We start from the raw sequence: 22,899 nt of genomic DNA, 5'->3' as shown, positions 1-22,899 counted from the left end.
GAGCTTCGTCCAATACAAAGGAGTTTAGCATTTTCAACCATACAAATCTTCGTACGACACCATCTTTATACTTGACTGGTAATTATTATTATACATGAAGTTAACAAACGGTAAATATTTCTCCTAGTTGCCTTCAAACTCTAATACACAACAATGAAGCATATCTTCGAGTATCTGAATTACTTGTTCAGACTGACCATCTATCTGGGGATGAGATGCAGTACTAAAATGTAATTGCGTACCTAGAGCTTGTTGCAACTTACTCCAAAATCGTGACGTAAACCGAGGATCTCTATATGAAATAATAGAAACTGGCACCTTGAAAACACTCTAGAATAACGTATTTTTATGTATTAATTATGTATTTATTCTGAGTATGATCCTGCTAATTTAAGCTATTTATGATCTTTTATCTCATAGGGACTAAATTTGAGGCAAAAGCAAAATTAAGGGCCAAAAGCATGAATTTAGAGATAAAATGGGCCAATGTGCGACACAAGGAAAATTTGGTGCCAAAAGTGAAAGCATGGAGGAAACAAGGGTTGAAATGCAAAAAGAAGAGATTTTATTCTATCAGACTCTATTTTAATTATATTAGGATTAATTAATATTAAGATAATTATTAATGATTATTTAATTTTAGGATTTTATTTAATTTATCTTTATTTATCTTCAATTAAATGTATTTATCTTTTGGGAGTTTAAGTAGGGTTAGACTATCATCCCTAACACTATAAATAGGGAGTGAAGTGACTCAAAAGGCATCCATCATTTTCTGTAAACACTCTCTCCCCAAAAGTGTAGGCTTTTGTTCTTCTCATATTTCCTTTCAATAAAATCTCCATTTTTATTTTATTTATTTTCTTTTCCACCACAACCATGAGCCACTAAACCCATCTAGCCGAAGGTTGTCGATATTCCCCAAAAAGGGTTCTTGAGGCTTAGAGTCCGTACTTAGCCTCCTCGCCGAGTATTCATCATTTCTCCGTACTACGGGGCTGATGCTTCCGTCTATGTCCCTTAAGAAGTAAGCTTTTCAACGTATGCAAAGGCAGCCGCTTTGTATGTTCTGGAAGGTTGCACAGCCGGTTCGTTAGCTTACTGCGTCAGAGGTTGGTGAGCCAAAGAGACAAAATGGCGCGGGATTCACCATTGAAAAGCATTGATCTAGCATAAGATGATCCCACAGAAGCGATTGTTGGCTAGAGTCAGGTTCCACTAAATCGTAAGTCTAAATCCTTGGAGCTGGTGGTCGTAGGCGTCCTCTTCCACTATAAGTGGCTTATTCAGTTTGGGAAGGATCATCTAAAGCCGAGGATTGAACCCAAAGCGGAACGAGACAACTGAAGGCTGGAACCTCCCATAAGAATTTCCTTTCTTTCAACTCTATTTTTAATTTCTCGAATTTTCAATTCAATATTCTTAATTTTGTTTTTATTTTATTTGTCGTTTCCAGATTGAAACCTTTAATTCTGTTATTTTCTTATTTTTTTCAAGGAACGCAGGTTTTCTTGGGCAAGATTCTACTTGGGATTTGACGGAACAAGATATTGTGCAAATCCAGTCCCTGAGGATTTAACCTTACTTCCCTTTTATTATTCTTTTTCATTATTTATTAGGGATAGGATATTTTTGGTGCTTTCAATGACCGCATCACACCCTTTGCAATTTGATAATCTCAAAGATGTATAACTCAGCTAGTCTCTCAAGTGAGTAATCTATACGTATCGGAATAAAATGTGTTGACTTCGTCAAACGATTAACAACAACCTAAGTGACATCTTTCTTACTCGGAGATAGGGGTAAACCCGATACAAAGTCTATAGTAACTCGCTCCCATTTCCACACTAGTGTCATCACTGGTTGCAATAAACTAGAAGGTACTTGATGTTCATCTTTCACTTGCTGACATACCAAACATCTCGATACAAAATTAGAGATCGCTTGTTTCATTCCCGGCCACCAATACATCTGTTTCAAATCATTGTACATTTTAGTGCTACCAGGATGAACAAACAATCAACCACAATGAGCTTGACACAAAATCTTCCGACTAAACTTTGAATCCCTCGGTACACAAACTCTACCTCTAAAAATTAAGAATCATCGGACCTAATTTGAAAATATGAATCAGGAGTCGACTCACAAAATTTCTATTTAGCTATCAATGCATCATTGACTTTCTGAGCCTCACAAAAATGTTGTAAGAACAATGGTTTAGCTTTTAACTCAGCTAAAATCGAACCATCAATAGACAATGACAACCGTGTATTCAACGCTCGCAAGGCAAACGGAGATTTTCTACTCAGAGCATCAACCACTACATTTGCTTTACCTGGATGATAATCAATAATCAAATCATAGTCTTTCAACAACTCGAGTCATCTGCGTTGTCTCATATTCAATTTTTTCTGCAACATTAAATACTTCAAACTCTTGTAATCAGTATAAATGTGACATTTTTCACCATATCTTCTGTAATAACCAGCTAAACCTAGAAAACTTGTAATTTTTTATATGTTTCTAGAGGTTTCCATTCAACAACTGCTAAAATTTTACTCGGATCAACCTTAATGCATTCAGCTGATACTATATGTCCCAGAAAATCGACTTCTTGAAGCCAAAATGCACATTTTCTAAAGATGGCAAAAAGTTGTTTATCACGCAGGGTTTGCAACACAACTCTCAAATGTTTAGCATGCTCCATCTCGTCTCAGGAATAGATCAAAATATCATCAATAAAAGTCACGATGAATCTGTCTAACTATGGTCGAAAAATTCTATTCATCAAATCTATAAATACTTCAAGTGTGTTAGTTAAACCAAACAACATCACAAGAAATTCATAATGTCCGTACCTGGTCCTAAATGCATTTTTCGGCACATCTGAATCTTTAAACCGTAACTGATAATAACTAGAACATAGATCAATCTTCGAGAATACCTTTGCACCTTTCAACTGCTCTAACAAACCATCAATTTGTAGTAATGGATACTTATTCTTAATCGTAACTTTATTGAGCTGTGGATAATCGATACACATTCTCGTTGACCCATCTTTTTTCTTAACGAACAAAACTGGTGCACCCCAAGGCAAGAAACTAGGTCATGCAAAATCTCTATCTGTTAACTCTTGCAACTGAGCTTTCAATTCTTTCAACTCTGTAGGAGTCATTCTGTACGGAGCTATCGGTATCGGTGATGTTCCTGGTACTAACTCAATATCAAATTCGACCTCCCTGATCGGTGGTAACCTGGGTAACTCTTTTGGAAACACATCTGGATATTCACAAACCACAAGCATTGATTCAAGCTTCAACTCAGACACTTTAGAATCCAAAACATAAGCAAGGTACGCATTATAACATTTTCCCACATATTTCTGCACTGTCATAGCTGAAATAAGTATAGGCAACTCGCTCGCCTCATCTGATTCAATCTGAAGTGTCTCACCATTCTGATATTTTAGTACAATAAACTTTCATCTACAATTCACTACAGCATCATGTAGAGTTAGCCAATCTATACCCAGAATCACATCAAACTTATCAAATGGTAATAGCATCAAATTGGCCAGAAAGCTATAACCTCGAGTCATCAAAGGACAATCCTTGTAGACTTTATCCACAAACACATACTAACCTAGGGGGTTCGATACACTAACCACAAATTCAGTGGACTCAACAGGTAAATTTTTACTTGACTCTAGATTCGTGCATACATGCAAATGAGTTGATCCAAGATCAATCAAAGCAGTAACTTTAGTGTCAAAGATAGAAAGAGTACCAATAATAAAATCTGCAATAGAAGCTTCCTCTCTCATACAGATCGCATAGGCTCTAGCTAGTGCACCTGCCTCGGACCTTACAACTGAGTCCTTAGTCACACTTCGGTTATTGTCCATATTTCTAGGATTCCTCGACGGTCTCCCTCTCGCAACTATATTACTCAACTGAATAGTCTGAATCTTGTCTTTATCAGGTAACTTAGGCCAATCCTGAAAAAAATGTTCCTACGAACCACATCTGAAATAGGCTTTGTCTTTTATCCTACACTCACCAAAGTGTCGTCGCCCACATCATTGACAATCAGGCATGTTGGCTTTAACACTACCAACACTTGCGACCGATGTTGCTTAAGCTTTAGAACTTGCGTGCTGCTTACCAAAATCTCTATTAGGATTTTATCTGGTGTTTAGCTTTAACTTGTTGATATACTAAACATCTCGATATGAAGTCAGAAATCTCTTGCTTCATACATGGCCACCAATACCTCTGTTTTAGATCATTGTACATTTTAGTGCTACCAGGATAAATAGACAAACTACCACTAGGAGCTTCATGCAAAATTTTCTGAATTAACTCAGGATTCCTCGACACATAAACTTTACGTTTAAAAAGTAAACAATCATCGAACCCAATCTGAAAATTTGAATCTGGAGTCGACTCACACAATTTTTTTTTAGCTATTAACACATCATGGCATTTATGACCCTCGTAAATCTATTGGAAAAACATCAGTCTAGCTTTTAATTCAGCTAAAATTGAGCCATCATCAGACATTGACAATCGTGTATTCAACACTCGCAAAGCAAATAGAGACTTCAATAGCTCAAGCCATCTGTTCTGTCTTAAAACCAAATCTTTCTACAACATTAGATACTTCAAACTCTTATGATTGGTATATATATGACACTTTTGGCCATACAAATAGTGTCGCCAAATCTTCAATGTAAACACAATAGCTGCCAACTTTAAATCATGTGTCGGGTAATTCTTTTCGTGTGAATTTAACTGCCTGGAAGCATAAGCTATCACTTTACCTTTCTACATCAAAACATAGCCTAAACCATTCAAAGATGCATCGCTGAAATTCATAAATTATTTACCTGTTTCAGGCTAAACTAGAACTCGTGCCTCAGTCAACAGTTCTTCTAACTAATTAAAACTTTGCTGACATTTATCAGACCACTCAAAATTCACATATTTTTATAATAGTCTCTTCATTGGTGTAGAAATCATAGAGAATTCCTTGACAAATCTTCAGTAATAACTGGCTAATCCCAGAAAACTTCTAACTTCAGATACGTTTCTCTGAGGTTTCTAGTAAACAACTGCTAAAATTTTACTTGGATCAACTCTGATGCCTTTAGCTGACACAATATGTCCTAGAAAATCAACTTCTTGAAGCCAAAATTCACATTTACTAAATTTGGCAAACAAATGCTATTCACGCAGGGTCTGCAACACAATTCTTAGATGCTCGGAATGCTCAGACTCATCTATAGAGTAAATCAAAATATCATCTATGAATACCACAACAAATCGACCTAGATACGGTCTAAAAATTCTGTTAATCAAATCCATAAATACTGCAGGTTAGTTAAACCAAATGGCATCACAAGAAATTCATAGTGTCCGTACCTGGTTCTGAATGCTGATAATAACAAGAACATAAATCAATCTTCGAGAATACCGTTGCACCTTTCAAACGATCAAATAAATCATCAATTCAAAAAAATGGATACTTATTCTTGATCATAACTTTGTTGAGCTGACAGTAGTCAATGCACAATCTCATTGATCCATTCTTTTTCTTAACGAACAGAATAGGTGCACCCCATGGTGAAAAACTGGGTTGAGGAAAACCCCTATCTGTGAACTCTTGCACTGTGCTTTCAACTCTTTTAACTCTGTAGAAGCCATTCTATATGGTGCTACTGGTATCAGTGATGTTCTTGGTACTAACTCAATGGCAAATTTGACCTCTCTAATTGGTGGTAATACAGGTAACTCTTCTCGAAACACGTCTGGATATTCAAAAACCACTGGAAATGATTCTTGTTTCAACTCAGAAACTCTAGAATCTAATACATATGCAAGGTACGCATCGCAACCTTTTCTCACTTGTCTCTATGCTGACATAGTTGAAATAACCATAGGCAACGCACTCAAACTATTCGATTAAATTTGAAGCTTTTCATCGTTCTGATATTTTAATACAGTAAGCTTTCATCTACAATTCATAATAGCATTATGCAGAGTCAACCAATCCATACCCAAAATTATATCAAACTCATCAAATGGCAATATTATCAAATCGATCGAAAAGTTATGACCCCGAGTCATCAAAAGGCAGTTCTTGCAGACTTTATCAATTAACACATATTGACCTGGGAGGTTCAATACTTTAACCACAAATTCAGTGGACTCAATAGGTAAACTTTTACTTGACATTAGATTCTTGCATACATACGAATGAGTTGATCCAGGATCAATTAAAGTTAACTTTAGTGTCAAAGATAGGAAAAGTACCAGTAATAAAATCTGAAATAGAAACTTTTTCTTGCGCACGGATCGCATAGGCTCTAGCTGGTGCTCATACCCTGAACCTCACAACAAAGTCCATAGTCGCACTACAACTATTATCCACATTTCTAGGGTTCCTCGGCGGCCTCCCTCTCGCAACTGTATTACTTGGTCAGAAGTCTGAATCTTGTCTTTTTCAGGTAACTTACGACAATCCCGAATAAAGTTTTCATGCGAACCATATCTGAAACATGCTCCATCTTTCATCCGACACTAACCAAAGTGCTGTTGTCGACATCGATGACAATCAGGCTTGTTGGCTTTAACACTACCAACACTTGCCACTAACGTAGCTTGAGCTTTAGGACTTACACGTTGTTTACCCCAATATCTGCTAGGATATCCCACTGAAGCAGTCAAACGGTTGTGGTGTTCTTTAGATCCCTTCAATGATGGTTGATACGACTTCCCAGTTGATATTTTTCTCGAGTCACTAGCTTCAAAATCAACTTTTATTTTCTATTTGCTTAGCTCATTGGCTTTATGTGCTCTATCAACTAACACAAAAAATTCTTTCAGCTCGAGAATCTCGACTAGAAGCTTTATATCCTTATTTAACCCATCTTCAAACCTCTTACACATAACAACCACGATTCGAATACATTCTTGGGTATACTTGCTCAACCTGACAAATATCTTTCATATTTGGATACTGTCGTACGAACCTGTTTAAGCTTAAGGGATTCTTTCCTTTTTTTATCAAGAAACATCTGGCTTATATATTTCTTTCTAAACTAGGTTTGGAAGAATTCTCAATCTACATGTTCTCTCAGAACAACAGAAGCCAACATACTCCACCATTGATAGGCTGAATCTTTCAATAAAGATACTGCACATTTAACATATTCGGCACGTGAATAGGATAGCTCATCAAAAACTCAGATTGTATTCTATAACCAAAATTTTTCTCGTTCAAAATCATCTTCAACTGTAGCCCTGAATTTATATTTGTAAATTTTATCAACAGGTGGCTTATTCACACGTAAAGGTTGTAAACCTTGAGGAATAACGGGGACCGGTTGGGGAACAGGTGGAGGTGAAGGTCGTTAAGCAGCTGGATTCATTCAAACAAACTCATTGAACCACTCACTCATCATCTGGAAGAAGGCTTCCTTAGCCTCTCCTCCTTGGCCCTCAGATACGGGCCTAGAACCACACGACGGTACCTCATGAATGGAGGCCTGTACGTTAGTTTCTACTTCATCAGAGTCGACTCGGTTGAAATTTATTAATATATGAAAATATAATTCAAAACATGTTAGGAGTTATCACACTAACACAAGCAATATAATGACATGTATTTCTAGACTCACATACGCTACGTTCAGTTAGAGAATCAGCTAAACCTGGCTTTGATACCAATAAATGAAACACCCCTAGCCCGTATCCATCACTGAATTAAGACTATGGAGCATTACCGGAAGTTAACAACATTCAACGAACATTTATTCAACCAATACCGGAAGTTAACAACATTCAACGAACATTTATTCAACCAATATGAAACATAACATAAAACATAGAAATGTTATTCAAACTCATACATATAGTACCTTTTACGAGCCCTCGAGGCACTAAAAAGACATTAGAAATGAGTCAAGACTAAATAAGAAGCTGTAACAGTCCGTTTTTAGTGAAATTAGAATAGTGGTTTTGAGACCACAAATTTGAAGTAAAAATTTTATTTTATTATTATTTTATTTCCTATAGCATGATAATAGTATTTTATAAAAATATCGTTAAGAAATTTTACCGTTTACATGCTCAATTTGATAAAAAGGATTAAATCGCATAAAGTGCAAAAGTTGAGTTCTAGTAGTTAACAGTATTAAATAGCTATAGAACCTTAAAGTATGAGTCCTTAAATGGTAATTAGACCAGAAATAGTGATGTGGATGTACATGGCTTTGCGTTTGTGTAAATTTTAATGTTTTAAAGGTTATTTTGGTAATTAGAAAATAAAGTTAAAATTAAATAAAACAAAAGATAAAACTATCATCTTTATTCATCATCATCAGCTGAATATGAAAAGAAAAGGATAGCCATGGAAGCTTGAGGTTTTGGCTAGGCTATTTTCCTTGCTTGGTAATTGATTTTTGTCCCATTTTCATGATTTCTCCATTTTCGGGATCATTGTAGTTTAATCTAGCTAGCACGGGGACTAATTTGTGAAACTGTTAAACTATTAGGGTTTTTCCATTAATTAATATGCATGATTTTTAATGAGTTATGGAAGAAAATGGATAGTTTTTGTTAGTTAAACAACTTTTGTTAAGTGATTTTTATGAAGATGTTAAATAGGGATTAAATTAAAAAATAAAAAATTTTACGTGGTGAATTTGTGAAATAAATTTAATATAGGGCTTGCTAGGGACCTAATTGATATTCAGCTATAGTAGGTTGTGGTGAAATTAGGCAAATTTCCATTTTTATGACCTAGGGACTAAATTGTAAAGAAATTAAAAGTATAAGTACAAAATGGTAGTTTTTCCAAAATATGGTTTTATTTTAAATTGAATAAATTATATATTGAATTGAGTTTAATTTATCTGTATAGATCAAGACATACCTCATACGGCTTTAGATCGGGGCAAAGAGAAAGTCTCGAATTAATCGCCTCCGTATCTGTATATTGTCGTCGAGGTAAGTTCACGTAATTAAAGTGTGTGTATATATGTTTTATATTGAAGTATACATGAATTGGGAATTGCCATATTTATATACAAATTTATATCCAACGATGTACAATGGTTATCGAGCCCTGTTTGAACCTTAGGAATTCGTAGGATACAAATGACATGTCATTAGGGTTTACATGATTCGAGTGTTGGTCCTGAACATCCTACTGACGGCTGAGGTCTGACATGTATTGCAGATGCTCCACAGCTCATGTGAGCAGCATCGTGTAGCTATGTTTCGACCCACAGCTCGTGTGAGCAGGCCCATGTTCATAGCTCATGTGAGCATTCTGATTCATAGCTAGTGTGAGCATACATGTACAGAATTTGACAGATTACAGTTATGATTTAGCACACTATGTGTGAGCTATCCCGGGTATCCAATAGTATTCTAAATGGTTCAACGGGCATTATTCTGAAACGATATGGTAAAGGTTCAATATAGACTAGTACAGGGACACATATGAATTACATAGAAATGTTGTTACATGATATATGGAAAATTGAATTTGATGATACATGTATATGAAATATAATTTATATGTTGTGCTCATCCATGTTTGTTTGGTTTATGTATATGTTTACATGGCTAACTTGCTTGATGTATATGCATAGGGATTGACCAAATTATGGTTGGAATATGCTATGTTAGCTTACCTATTATGTAATGAAATAGTAAGTTATGTTTTATGTTATACAAACTTACTAAGCTTAAATGCTTACTTTGTGTTATTTTTTGTGTCTTTTAATGTATCAAAAGCTCGTTCAGGTTGGAAGCTTGTCGGAGCTATATCACACTATCCATTGGCTCTGTCGGTACTTTCGAGTGTTTAATTTTGGTTATAATGGCATGTATAGGTATTTTGGCTAATGTTGGCCATGTGTTTTGGTTATTGAAATGACCAATTGAGTTGGTTTGTGTTTTGGCATTCTGTTGGTATAATGGCATAATTTGACATGTATACAAGTATCCTTAAAATGGTTGATGATAGGCTTGATATGGTTGAATGATGGAAGATGGAATGAAAGTTGTATATGCATAATATATATGTTGTGTTTTGTTGAGAATGTGGTGAATTGATACTTTGATATTGTATGATCTATATGTGGCTAACTTGTGTTAATTGTTGAATGATTTATATGACTATTGATACTAGTGATTGAATGGTATGATTGGTATCATTTGGTATGTTTTGGTAAGTAAAATTCAATGGTATGTATTGATGAAATCCTAGTTAGAAGTTAGATGATCATTTTGGCCAAATTGGATACATGGTTATACATGTTTTAATGATATCATTTGAGGTGGCTTTGGGCATATTGGTTGTATGTTAATATACCATATGTATGTAGCTAGAATATGCATGATTTTGATGTCTTGTTATGTATTGTAAATATGTGCAAAAGTGTTTCTAGGTAAATGCTAGTTTGGGTGAGAAAAATGGCTTCTAAATTAGTGTATTTTCGTCCACATGGTCAAAAACATGGGCGTCTGTCTCAGCTGTATGCGACACACGGCCATGTGTCCCCTATAGCTTTCAAAGGGATTCAAGTCAGGCTGTTACATGGCCTATCACACGGCTTGGCACACGGGCGTGTGGGGATACTTTGAAGGTTTCAAGGCCTACCACATTGCTTGACACACGGGCGTGTGGCTTGGCCGTGAGACCCAAGTCAGTGAGTTACATGGGCACGAACACAGGGTAGGACACGACCGTGTGTCCCTACTTTCAATGCCCACATAGCCTGGCCACATGGCCGTGTGACCCCTGTAGTGTTAAAACTTTTCAATGTTTTCTAAAATAATTTATGAGTTTTCGATTTAGTCTCGACTTTTTTATAACGTGTTTTTAGGGCTTTGGGGGCTCGTATAAGGGACAATGTGTATGATTTAAATTGCTTGTGCTATGATTATTGATATGATTTGAATTGATTGAAATTTTTTGTTCATTTGAATTAAAAACTCCGGTAATACTTCGTAACCCTAGTCCAACGATAGATACGTGTTAGGGGTGTTACAAAAGCAGTTAGAATTTTTAATGAAACAATGAAAATTTTCAAACTGTAGGGGTCACACGGCCATGTGGCTAGGCCGTGCGACTCAAACAGTTGAGAGACACGCCCGTGTCTTAGGCCATGTGGACATTTGAAATAGGAACACACAGTCATGTCCTTTCCCGTGTCCGTGCCTGTGTAATTCACTGACTTGGGTCACACGGCCAAGCCACACGCCCGTGTTTCAGGCCGTGTACCCTTCAAAATGGCCTCCAACGCCCGTGTGTTAGGCCGTGTGCTGCCTGACTTGTAACCCCTTTGTAAGTTATAGGGAACACACGACCGTGTTGCATGGCCGTGTATCACACACAACTGAGACACACGCCCGTGTCTCTGGCTGTGTGGACGAAAATAGGCCATTTCCAGGCCATTTTTCTCACCCAAAGTCTAGCCCTTTACACAATCCAAATGTACCTATAATCATGCATTCAAAACACACCTGACATATGCATATACAAGTTTAAACATAATAGTAAATAACCATTCAACCAATATGCCAAAATGACACCTCAATCTCATCAATCAAACATGATTAAATACTTTGTAAATTCATCCATATTTAGATCAACCATTTGAACAACTGAAATGGTACAATTACCATAATGTTTACATGTCATTATCATGCACAAAAAATACCATTATGACCATTTCAACAACTATCATGTACCTTACCAAATTGACCAAAAACCAACTACATTCAAAGCTACCAAAACTACCCATTAACAACTTCAAGTACTACCTCATTCCATACCAACCAACATTTCACAGCATACCATTATAATCGCCATTTCATTACTATAATTTTAATCACCACAACACCAAAATAACAACCATTTAAAGTACCATATATACATGATATCATACCAACTATTTCATCAACCAAAATAGCATATTTATAAGCCACACTTAACGGTTAATTTCATCAAGCAAAGATACCTATACATGCCATTATAACCATGAGTGAATATCATCAAAACCTACTAATATAGCCGATGGATAGTGTAATGGATCTCCGATAAGCTTCCAACTCGAATGAGCTTTCAATTATCTAGAAATATGAGAGAAATAACACAAAATAAGCATATAATGCTTAGTAAGTTCGTAAATCATAAACAATGCTTACCATTTCAATATATAAGCTTAAAAAATTTTAATGAACATATCCAACATAGCTTGGCACAAGCCTAAGCACCAACAACAATTCACATTAGTGATTAACACATAACTCAGCCAAATTCATCACACAAAAAAGAGCTTTCATGTACCTATCATACAAGCATTCATACTATTATGAACATAACTAGTAATCTTTAATCACCAACATCTCATATCTTTTTCATGCTTTCATGGCATTATTATTGAAGCATCTACCGTTCCTTCCATTTTGTATACCCGTTGAACCACTAGAATAATATCAGATACACAAGAATCTCACACACTGTGTGCTAACATATGGTCGAAACCGTTTCTTTCTCTTTTCTCATATGAATGCTCTTTATCGAGCCATAAGTGGGTCTGCTCACACAAGCTATTGCTCGGAATGTAGCTACACAGTGCTGCTCACACAAGCCCTCAAGTAACCTCAACACAAGCCAAAAACTCAACCACCAGTAAGACGTTCAGGACCAGCACCCAAAACATGGTAACCCCGAATGACATGTCATTCGTATCCTATATATTCCTAAGGTTCAAACGAGATCTGAAAGTTACCGAAACTTTGTTGGATATTTCTGTAGGGATGTAATATCATAATACAACATAAAAGAATTTAAAACGAACATATTAAAATGCTAATTAAAATGTATGAACTTACCTCAATCACAAACGAAGAAATACGACAGGCTAAACCAACACTTTTTCCTTTCCCCGATCTAAAATTGTACGGTGCTTTTCTTAATCTAAATAATCGAATTTAATTCATTCAAACATCATTCTATTCAATTCAATCCACAAATCATATTTTGGCAAAAATTACATTTTTGCCCCCAAAATATTGAATTCATCACAATTTAGTCCCTAAACTTATAAAATGAAATTCATGCAATTTTTTATCAACCCACTATAGCCGAATTTTACCTAGGCCCCTAGCAAGTGCTATATTTCATTTATTTCACAATTTCACCATGCAGTTGTTTTTCAATTTAATTCCTAATTGACAAATTCATCAAAATTCCCTTTACAAAAGTTGTTCAACTATCATCAAACATTTATTTTCATCCATCAAACATAAAAAAAAAACTAATATACATTCATGGTAAAACCCTAGACTTTCTACAAAATTTCAAATTATCCCCCAAGCTAGCTAGATTAAGCTATAATGACTTCAAAAACATAGAAATCATTAAGAACGGGATGAAAATTACTTACATGCAAGTGAATAAAGGTTGGTCGAATTTCAGCAATGAAGAAAGAAAGAAAGATGATATCTTTCTTTTCCTTACTTTAATTTATGTTGTCTTATTCATTTGCCAAATTAACCTTATTCATTATGTAACGCCCCAAAATTTCTAATTTTGTTATTATGAAAATATGATACAAATATCTATCAGCTTTAGTGGTTATGTGTTCTGGGAGTGTTTGAAAGGTCTCAAGTTCGAGCCTTCGCTTGGGAAAATTTTGGTATTTTGAATGAATTAGGCCTTACTGTTATTCAATAGGCTTTTATTTGATTGTTGGGTAAATTAAATCAGAATGGGCCTGCTGGTCTGGTGGTTAAATGGTTTGTTATTATGGTGGAGGTCTTGTGTTCGAATCCCTATGCAGGCAAGGGTATTATTTTTTTGCTCTGATTTCGGGATAGAGTTGTGTAATAGGGGGATTCTTAGTAGTGGATGTGTAGTGGGAATTAGGGGAGAAAATTAAGGGATTTTGGGGGCTATCGGGATTTTGTTTTATTTTATATTATTTCTTCCCATCACCGAATTTTTACTCTTTTTTCCAAAAAAAATTGCCGTCTATTATTCTCTCTCTCCTCTTGCCGAAATTTTCTGTGTTTTTTCGTCTTTCTTTTCTTTTTCTTCTTCTTGATTTTTCCCTAATTCATTTATTTTCCTTCGTTTTTGCATGCGGGGAAGGCTCAGACTGGTGAATTCAGTGTTCTCATCTTAACAATAGTTAAACGGAGGGTTATCGTTGGTGGCTTTAGAGTGCTCGGGGACTGTATTAGCATCAAACAAAACCAGGTGTGTACCTGTAACGCGTTGATTTGTGCAAGTGTACACAGTCGTTATTAAGTAATAAGTAAGTATCGAGTTATCATCTCCACAGGGATTGTATTTATGCTAAGTCACTTAACTTGTAAAATTATAATAACAATTTGGTAAATAAAACACAATATAGTTGAGAAGTGGTGATTAAAATATATTAAACTAAATGCAATGATCCCTAATGCAAATTATCCTAAGTATGCAAAATATATGAATGAAATAGATTTTAGTAAAATTAAACACAATTTGCAATAATTATAACATAAATAAACTAGGACAATTACTTTAATTAAACTCAATTTATTATCAACATGCTTAATAACATTTGGAAAAAAATTCCATGGCAACTCGATCTTTCATGAGTTTGGAAACCACATTAGGTCCTTTCAGAATCCTTTACTTAGTAAATACGCATTTTATTGATCCTTATTTACTAAGGGTTTCTTAGCATTTGTGTGAGGTAACAGGGACGTGTTAGGTTTGAAAGAATTTAATCACACAAATATAAAAACTATGCAGATAACAGAGCTTGGTTAGAGTTGTTATGCAACCTACAATTTAATCGGGTTAGGATCTAAATTGAGCATGCAAATTTCAATTATGCATCCATTAGCCGTCGTCTGGTTAGCATCACTCAGCTAATTCAGGTGCATTTCAATCACATATGAACGAAATACATACTTGATTTTAATTGAAAACATGATCGATTTAGGCACAAACATTATAAGGATGAATCAAATAAATATTATTTAATCAAAATAATCATCCTAGCTTAAATAAAATTAAGCTATCATTGCTGTGAAAAAGAACAAAGAACACATAGCAAACATCTTTCTATTAAATTAAAGAAAAGAAATATTAAACCCAATTCAGAGTGGCTGTCACCGAAGACTCTGATTGACGAGGCTCTTTCGTTCCTTTGCTTTGCTCTTTTGCTGATGACTCTCCAAGGTGGCCGACCAAGGGTTCTTTAATAGGCTAATTTGCTAAAAATCCTTATGAAATGATGATGATAGGTGTGAAGGGGAAAGATAGCCAAGAAAGTTGAGAGAAGAGAGAATGATGAATGAGTGAGAGATGAGGGATGATTGAAAAAGTGAGGAATGAGCACTTATTTATAGGTGAGGCAAGTGAGCTAGTTTGCTAAAAATAGGAGTGTCCATCTTTAGAAACTTCTTCCAAGGGTGGCCGGCCATGAATTGAGGAAATGTGGCTGATTTTTCCTTGATTTTTTGGTCAATTTGAGTGCCACCATAACTCAGGACTAAGACTCGGTTACCAGCAAATCTTGGGGAAAATCTCTGATTTCTTTAACTCTTCAAGGACCTTGTGTAATTAAACCAAAAATTGATTTATGGTCATCCATGTGCAGCCGAAAATTGGGTTGAATTGGTCCCCAATTTGGACGATTTTGTAATTAGAAGAAAACTCTTAAACTTGCCCAAAAATAGTAGATAGTTTAAAAGACCAAATAATATAATTTAACCACTTTAAGTAATCAATTTACTTAATTAATTTAAACCTAATTTATTAATGAAATATTTAAAATGAATTATTAAATATAACTTTATATTTTATTATTTAGTTTAATCATGAATGGCCCATTTTATATCTTAAAAATATAATATGCTCAATTAATATAAAATAAGCCATTTTATGCATGAAAACTATATAATAAAGTATAAAATCACATTTAATAATTTCTATGTCCTAATTTCATATTTTCGCATATTTTATTAATTTATTAAACAATTACTTGGTTTTAACAACAAATTTAAGTAAAAAGATGATGGATTATATAAGAAAAATCCTATATATTTTTCAGTTTACACACCCCCAAACTTAAATCATTGCTCGTCCTGAGTAATCTTGTGCACAAAATTAGGATAGCTTCAAAAAATAAAGATATGGCTTGTAATGTAGATTTATTACAATGAACAAGCCTTTAAGCTCAAAATTATAGTTTCAAGGGTCTAATATAATAAGGTGGGCTTGAAAAGGTTCAAATGATCCAAAGAAAAATAGTGCCTATATCATTTTAGATTTTTATGTCTCCTAGGATTTCGCCTCAAGAAAGTTACTAAGTTAATTCTAAAGATATAAACCTTCATGCATGTCTAATCTCAAGAGAAACTAAGTTTTCATGGCTAACATTACCTAAGACTAAGATCATAAAAACATTCCATTTTTCATGATAACATACAATCACTAAGATAAAATCATCATTCATGCTTGCATCCAAGATATCTTATTAAAAAGAATTTCTCTAAACATTCATTTATTAAAACATACTTATGAAAGAAATGATTTGAAGCATACTTGAAAACTTTAAAAATTTGAGCAATTATTTGCCTTACCCCTCTTTTAAAAAGAAGCAATGTCCTCATTGTAAGAAAAAAGTAATGAATGAAAAATGAACACCAAGTAGGTTTGTAAAGAAAGAGAGGTGAGTCAATAAGACTGCTTAAATACCAAGTCTTTCCTCATAGCCCAATCCTATACATGTTCATTCCCATTGCCACATCACTTAGTCTTTTTCTTTCTAAAGAAGTATTTATTCATGCTTGCTATGTTTTATTTTGTAGAAATTAAATCCTAATTACTAAAGAAATAAATTCCTAAAGACCTAAAAACAATTAAATAAGTAACAAGGCAAGAATCCCCCCTTTTATTTTTCTGACTCATTCCTCTTGTCTTCTTTAGCTCCATCTCTGCTTGCATCATCATTATTTTCTATCCATGTCTCAAAGATAGCATCCGGGAACTCAAGAACAAAAGTATTAGAGATATTCTTAAAAATATTTTGAATTGAATCATCTCTAATTTTTTTCATATTTCCAATAAGTTTGTTGTTGATTGTGCATGAACTTGCACATACCCATCAAAATTGACAACTCTAATTTCCTTTAAGTACTTGCAGAAGTCGGCATAGGAGTTGTATATTCAGGTTCAACACTTAGCTTGACTGGTTCTTCTTCTAGCTCAACCCTAGGTTCAGGGTCTTCAGTCCTTCAGCTAGTTTAGGACTATTTGGTTCCTTATTAGATTCTTCTTCTTCAGTGTCTGTAACTGAATTAGCTTCAGTTTCAGTTCCATCTATTGACTCTTCAGTTTTTGGCTCCGTTGGTTCCTCTTGCTCGCCTTGGTTTAGCTCATGCACTCTATCTACTAACCTTTTAAGATCATGACTTGTAATGCACCCTTGGACATACTGCCCCTTCAAATGTGCTTGTGTTTTAACACAGGCCCTTAAGAAAAGTGAAGTGATTAATGATGGGAAATAAGCACTTCCTGTCTTCTTTTTAGCACAGTCATAAATCTCCTTGAAAATAATTTTCCCAACATTAATAGATTTTTCTGTCAAGATTGCATATAACAAGAACATCCGTTCCATCGAGATGGTGGAACTGTCTGAGATAGGCATAAAACTGTAGCGAACAAAATAAAACCATACCTTTGCTACTGGTTTTAAGTATTCTCTTCGACAAGAATGGCTCCCATAATTTCTTATAATCCATTGGGATCTTGGATTTGTCACAACATCAAGCACTTGTTAAAGAAAATCCCAATTGATATTGTTCATCATAGGGTAGAACTCATCTTCTTCAACATTAGGTAAATTAAACAAATCATTAATGGACTTAGAAGTAAGAGGTACCTTTTTCTTTCAAACGATTACTTCAATAGCATCTTGCATAGTCAAACTAGCATAGAATTCTCGAACTAGTTCATTATCAAAAAGTGAACAAGCATCACAGAATTGTTCCCACTTGAGAGCATTGATTATCTTTCTAGGCGGCACATAAACAACCATCACATCATTGCTATTCAGGTTAAAACCTTTTTCCGACATCATAGGTTGATGCTTGAAAATTGAATCAAATCGCTCTTTCACTTCTTCATCAATCACAATCAGGTTTTCAGGAGTAGCCTTTGACAATCTAGTTCTTTTGCGAGACATGGTATTTTCCCCAAAATTCGGCAAAGTTTCTACTTACAGGTGTAGAAGAGAAATCGAAAAAAGAGGGTAGAACTTGCTTCGGTAAACCTTGCAATGGCGAAGGAGTTACGGCGGTGACTGTAATGTGCAACAACAATGGTGTTGTGCAGCAGCGATAACGGCTACGTGCGACGGTGACATCAATGCTCTGGCGACTCTCTTGCGACGGCAGTAGGTGATCTCAGAAAAATAAAAGAAAAGGACTAGGGGTTTCTTTCAAGATTTTATGCTAGCAGCACAAGAATGAGGTTTGAGATTTTTAGGGCTAAGCAAATTGCTTTGAGATATATGAAAATTAGTATAATGGAGAGGGGTTTATATAGGGAAAAATTAGGGCAACATGTAGCAAAAATTTAGCTACATTAGGGTTTACTTGGGCGGCAAGCAATGGGTATGACGGCAAGGCATGAATTTTTTCTTCCTTTTTGCTGTCTTGGGTCTCAAACTCAGACTATATCTTACTAAAAAAAAACTGATTAGTACTTGGGCCAAATTTGATCCCCTCTATTAATATAAAGATATAAAATTAAACAAAATAAATTAAACTAGAAAGAAAAAAAAAACATTTTAAAACCTAATTAGAAAATTTCTTCTTAACAAATTACATTAAATTAATTCCTAGGAAAGGTTAGAGGGGTCACAGCGGTCCCGCTTAAGTTCTTTCTCCTTAGACATAATTAATTAAGAAAATAAATTCTAATTATTTATTTATTTACAAGACAAGTTCATGAAAAATCAAGGGTCTGTTAATATGAATGATGATTCAACTTGCTCAACTTCACCATCCCAATAATGTTGGAGACGTTGACCATTAAATTTAAACGTACCTCTGTCATTGTTGTATAATTCAATAGCTCCATAAGGATAAACTCGATAGATGGTATAGGGTCCTTTCCATCAAGAGTTCAGCTTCCTAGGAAATAACTTCAGCCTTGAATTAAACAACAACACCTTCTGGCCTTCTTTAAACTCGCAAGGTTGTACATGAGTATCATGCCATCTCTTTGATATTTCTTTGCACATTTTGGCATTCTCATAGGAAAACAACCTCAGCTCTTCCAACTCATCTAGTTGTAACATCCTTCTCTCACCGGCTTGCTTAAGATCAAAGTTCAACTGTTTGAAAGCCTAGTGAGCTTTATTCTCCAATTCTAATGGAAAATGACATGCCTTCCAAAAAACTAATCGGTAAGGAGTCATTCTTAACAATGTCTTAAATGTTGTTTGATAGGCCCATAACGCATCATCGAGCCTTCGAGACCAATATTTTCTGTTAGGGCGTACTACCTTTTCAATGATACCTTTGATTTCACGGTTCACTCTTTCAACTTGTCCATTAGACTGGGGTGATAGGCTGTAGTAATCTTGTGCTTCACATCATATTTGTCAAGCAACCACTTAAGTCATTTGTTCACAAAGTGAGAACCTTCTTCACTAATTATAACTATTAGTGTCCCAAATCGTGTAAACACATGCTTATGTAGGAATCACATGACTACCTTAGTATCGTTTGTAGGGTATGCTGCAGCTTCAACCCACTTGGATACATAGTCTACATCAACTAAAATGTATTTGTTCCCATACGAAGAATGAAACGGGCCTAAGAAGTCAATGACCCATGCGTCGAACAATTAAATCTCCAAAATGTTTGTTAAGGGCATCTCATTCCTCCTTGATATATTTCTAGTCCTTTGTCATTTATCACAGTTCTTAGCATAAGCATCTTTAAATAGTGTAGGCCAAAAGGAAAATGGTCATTCCAAGTGGCTTTTTCAGCTTTCTGTAGTCAATACAGATTCTCCAACCAGTAACAGTTCTTGTTGGAATCAATTCGTTGCACTCATTTTCAACAATCATGATTCCACCTTTCTTCGGCACAAACTTCACCGGACTTACCCACGAACTATCTGAAATAGGATAGATGATTCCTGTATTTAACCATTTGATCACTTTCTTCCTCACAACTTCTTTCATAATAGAATTGAGCCTCCTTTGCCCATTAATTTGAGCTCTTTCACCTTCCTCTAAAATAATTTTGTGCATGCAAAATGAAGGGTTTATGCCTCGAATATCAGCTATGGTCCAACCTATTGCTTTATTAAATTTCTTTAAAACAACAATCAATTTTTCCTCTTGATCTTTCGTTAGTTCTGCTGAAATAATCACAGGCTAGGTAGACCAGTAACCTAAATAAACATATTTCAAATGGGAAGAAAGTACCTTTAGTTCGAGTGTAGGTGGTTTTTTGATTGACAACTTGGGTTACACAAATTCTGTGACCTCTAAATCCAATGGTTCAAATCGTGTAGATTGAATAAAATTTCCTGGATTGGCTTTCATCAAAGCCATGTTTTCTTCACCTTGTTCACCCTCTAAAGGGTCAAGTACTAAGTTTTTTTCCAATGGGTCAAGTTCTAAGGCTTTCTCCAATGGCTCTTCTTCAAAATTTCTTTCCAGAGAAACCAAGGTTTCTATCTCTTCCATAACTGAACACTCCTCTATCAGATCAGGAAATTTCATCACTTTAAGAATGTTAAAAGTTAACTGGTTGTCTCAAACTCTCATGGTGAGTTCTCCTTTTTGCACATCAATTAACATTCTTCCCGTGGCTAGGAAATGTCTCCTAAGGATAATTGACACTTCCTTATCTGCTTCAAAATCTAAAATAATGAAATCCGCAGGAAAAATAAATTTATCGACTCTTACCAAAACATCCTCGATCTTCCCTTCGGGATATGCTAAAGATCGATCCTCTAGCTGAAGCGCCACAGTTGTAGGTCTTACTTCACCTATCCCTAACATCTTGAAAATAGACTTAGGAATGAAGTTGATACTCACTCCTAAATCACACAAAGCTTTACCACAGTAAGATTCACCAATGTTACAGGGTATAGTAAAGCTTCCTGGGTCTTTCAATTTTGGTGGCAATTTGTTCTGCAGGAACACACTACACTCCTTTGTCAAGGAAACAGTCTCATACTCACTCAGTCGTTTCTTTTTGAACATTATATCCTTCATAAACTTCTCATAATTCAACATTTGTTCTAAAGCCTCCACCAACGGAATATTGATGTGTAACAACTTCAGAACATCCAAAATATTCTTGAATTACAGCTCCTATTTCTGCTTGTTTTGCTGCAATTTTTACGGATATAGAGGTGATGGAACTTTCAGTTGAACCGGACAACTTTTCTAAGTAGGTAAATCTGCATCTAAAGAAGATGTTAAAATATCTGAGTTAACTAAGTCAGGGTTTACCTTGCCAGACTTTACAGATTCTGATTCCTTTGGTGTAGGAACTTCAACAACTGGTTGATTCTTCTCAACGGGCTTATCTTCGACATCAATCAATCGGGGTTATATAATTTTACCACTTCGCAATGCCACTGCCTTGATATGTTCTTTACCTAAATTTCTTGGATTCTCAGTATCGCTTGGCAAGGTTCCTTGTGGTCTATTACGTAACTCCGTAGCTAACTGACCCATTTGGTTTTTTAAAATTTTCAGTGTTGCTGCTTGGCTTTGGATCAAAGCATCATTCTTTGCCATGTACGCTTTCAAAATGTTCTCCAAACTGTTTGATTCCTGAGCTTGAGATGGTTTTGGAGCTTGCTGATTAAACCCTTGAGATTGGTTGGGTATTTGCTGCAATAAGTTGTTGTTCGGTCCATTTCCTTGGTTGCTCCAAGAAAAGTTAGGATGATTACGCCATGAAGGATTGTAAAAGTTCGACTGGGGTCCTTGTTCACTCCTATTTTGATATTGGTTCCCCACATAGTACACTGACTCAGAATTTGATGGACAATTTTCAAAAGAATGACCTTCCCCACAATACACACAGGAAACTAGTTCAAACAGACTTGGTGGCTGAGCTACAAAATTATTAGTACTATTAGTTCAATTTGTTGGCCATTGATAGTTATTACTCGCGATCCTTTCGATGATCTCATAAGCCTCATTATAAGACTTAGACAAAATTGTACCATTTGTAGAAGCATCTACCATCAATCTTGTATGTGTATTGAGACCATTATAGAATGTCTCTAATTGGATACAATGAGGAATCCCATGATGATGACATTTACGAAGTAACTCCTTAAATCACTCCCAAGCCTCATACAAAGACTCGTCATCCAATTGTTGGAAAGTTGTGATCTCGTTCCTCAACTTATCGTTTTTGCTTGGTGGAAAATACTTAACCAAAAATCTCTCAGCTAATTCTTGCGATGTAAATATGGAACTTGGTGGAAATGAATTGAGCCATGCTCATGCTCGATCTTGCAACGAGTACGGAAACAACTTCAACCTCAGTGTGTCTTTAGTCACACCGACTATCTTGAACGAATCACTCACCTCCATAAATAATCGAAGGTGGAGATGTGGATCTTCCGCAGGCATACCACTAAATTGGCCCACCGTTTGTAGCATTTGAAACATCACTTATTTCAATTCAAACTGGGTTGCCTCAATATCTGACCTTCTAATTCCTGGGTTTAACTCACTGAAAAGTGGCACAGCATATTGTCTGATGCATCGATCCCTATCATCGGCAATGAGGATCGGATTTCGTACATGATAGGCTTGATTACCTT

General features: G+C 35.4%; 1 protein-coding gene and 1 non-coding gene across 2 annotated transcripts; one reads left to right on the top strand and one right to left on the bottom strand.

Annotated features, from left to right (window-relative positions):
• Positions 1 to 2,153: 2,153 nt before the first annotated feature.
• LOC105793414 (uncharacterized) lies at positions 2,154 to 3,043 on the bottom strand. The gene is made up of 3 exons (XM_012622326.1): positions 2,859 to 3,043; positions 2,560 to 2,636; positions 2,154 to 2,335 (listed from the first exon to the last, which is right to left on the bottom strand). Exons 1-3 carry the CDS (start codon positions 3,041 to 3,043, stop codon positions 2,154 to 2,156), a joined length of 444 nt encoding a protein of 147 aa, XP_012477780.1.
• A 19,327-nt stretch (positions 3,044 to 22,370) lies between these two features.
• Positions 22,371 to 22,477, top strand: LOC128032107 (small nucleolar RNA R71). Its single transcript, XR_008188237.1, has one exon. It is a non-coding gene; the product is annotated as a small nucleolar RNA R71 (small nucleolar RNA).
• Positions 22,478 to 22,899: the final 422 nt, after the last annotated feature.

The sequence above is a fragment of the Gossypium raimondii genome, chromosome 8 (assembly GCF_025698545.1).
Source record: "Gossypium raimondii isolate GPD5lz chromosome 8, ASM2569854v1, whole genome shotgun sequence".
Classification (NCBI taxonomy): Eukaryota; Viridiplantae; Streptophyta; class Magnoliopsida; order Malvales; family Malvaceae; genus Gossypium; species Gossypium raimondii.
This window is presented reverse-complemented; position numbering and strand designations above follow the sequence as displayed.

What these genes read in the sequence shown, in the direction of transcription:
- LOC105793414 (XM_012622326.1), bottom strand. Translation starts at nt 3,043, where the DNA reads ATGTGTATCGATTATCCACAGCTCAATAAAGTTACGATTAAGAATAAG. An exon ending in AAAAATGCATTTAGGACCAG is followed by an intron (nt 2,637 to 2,858) that starts GTACGGACATTA and finishes TGCCATCTTTAG; the next exon opens with AAAATGTGCATTTTGGCTTC. An exon ending in ATGCATTAAGGTTGATCCGA is followed by an intron (nt 2,336 to 2,559) that starts GTAAAATTTTAG and finishes ATTATCATCCAG; the next exon opens with GTAAAGCAAATGTAGTGGTT.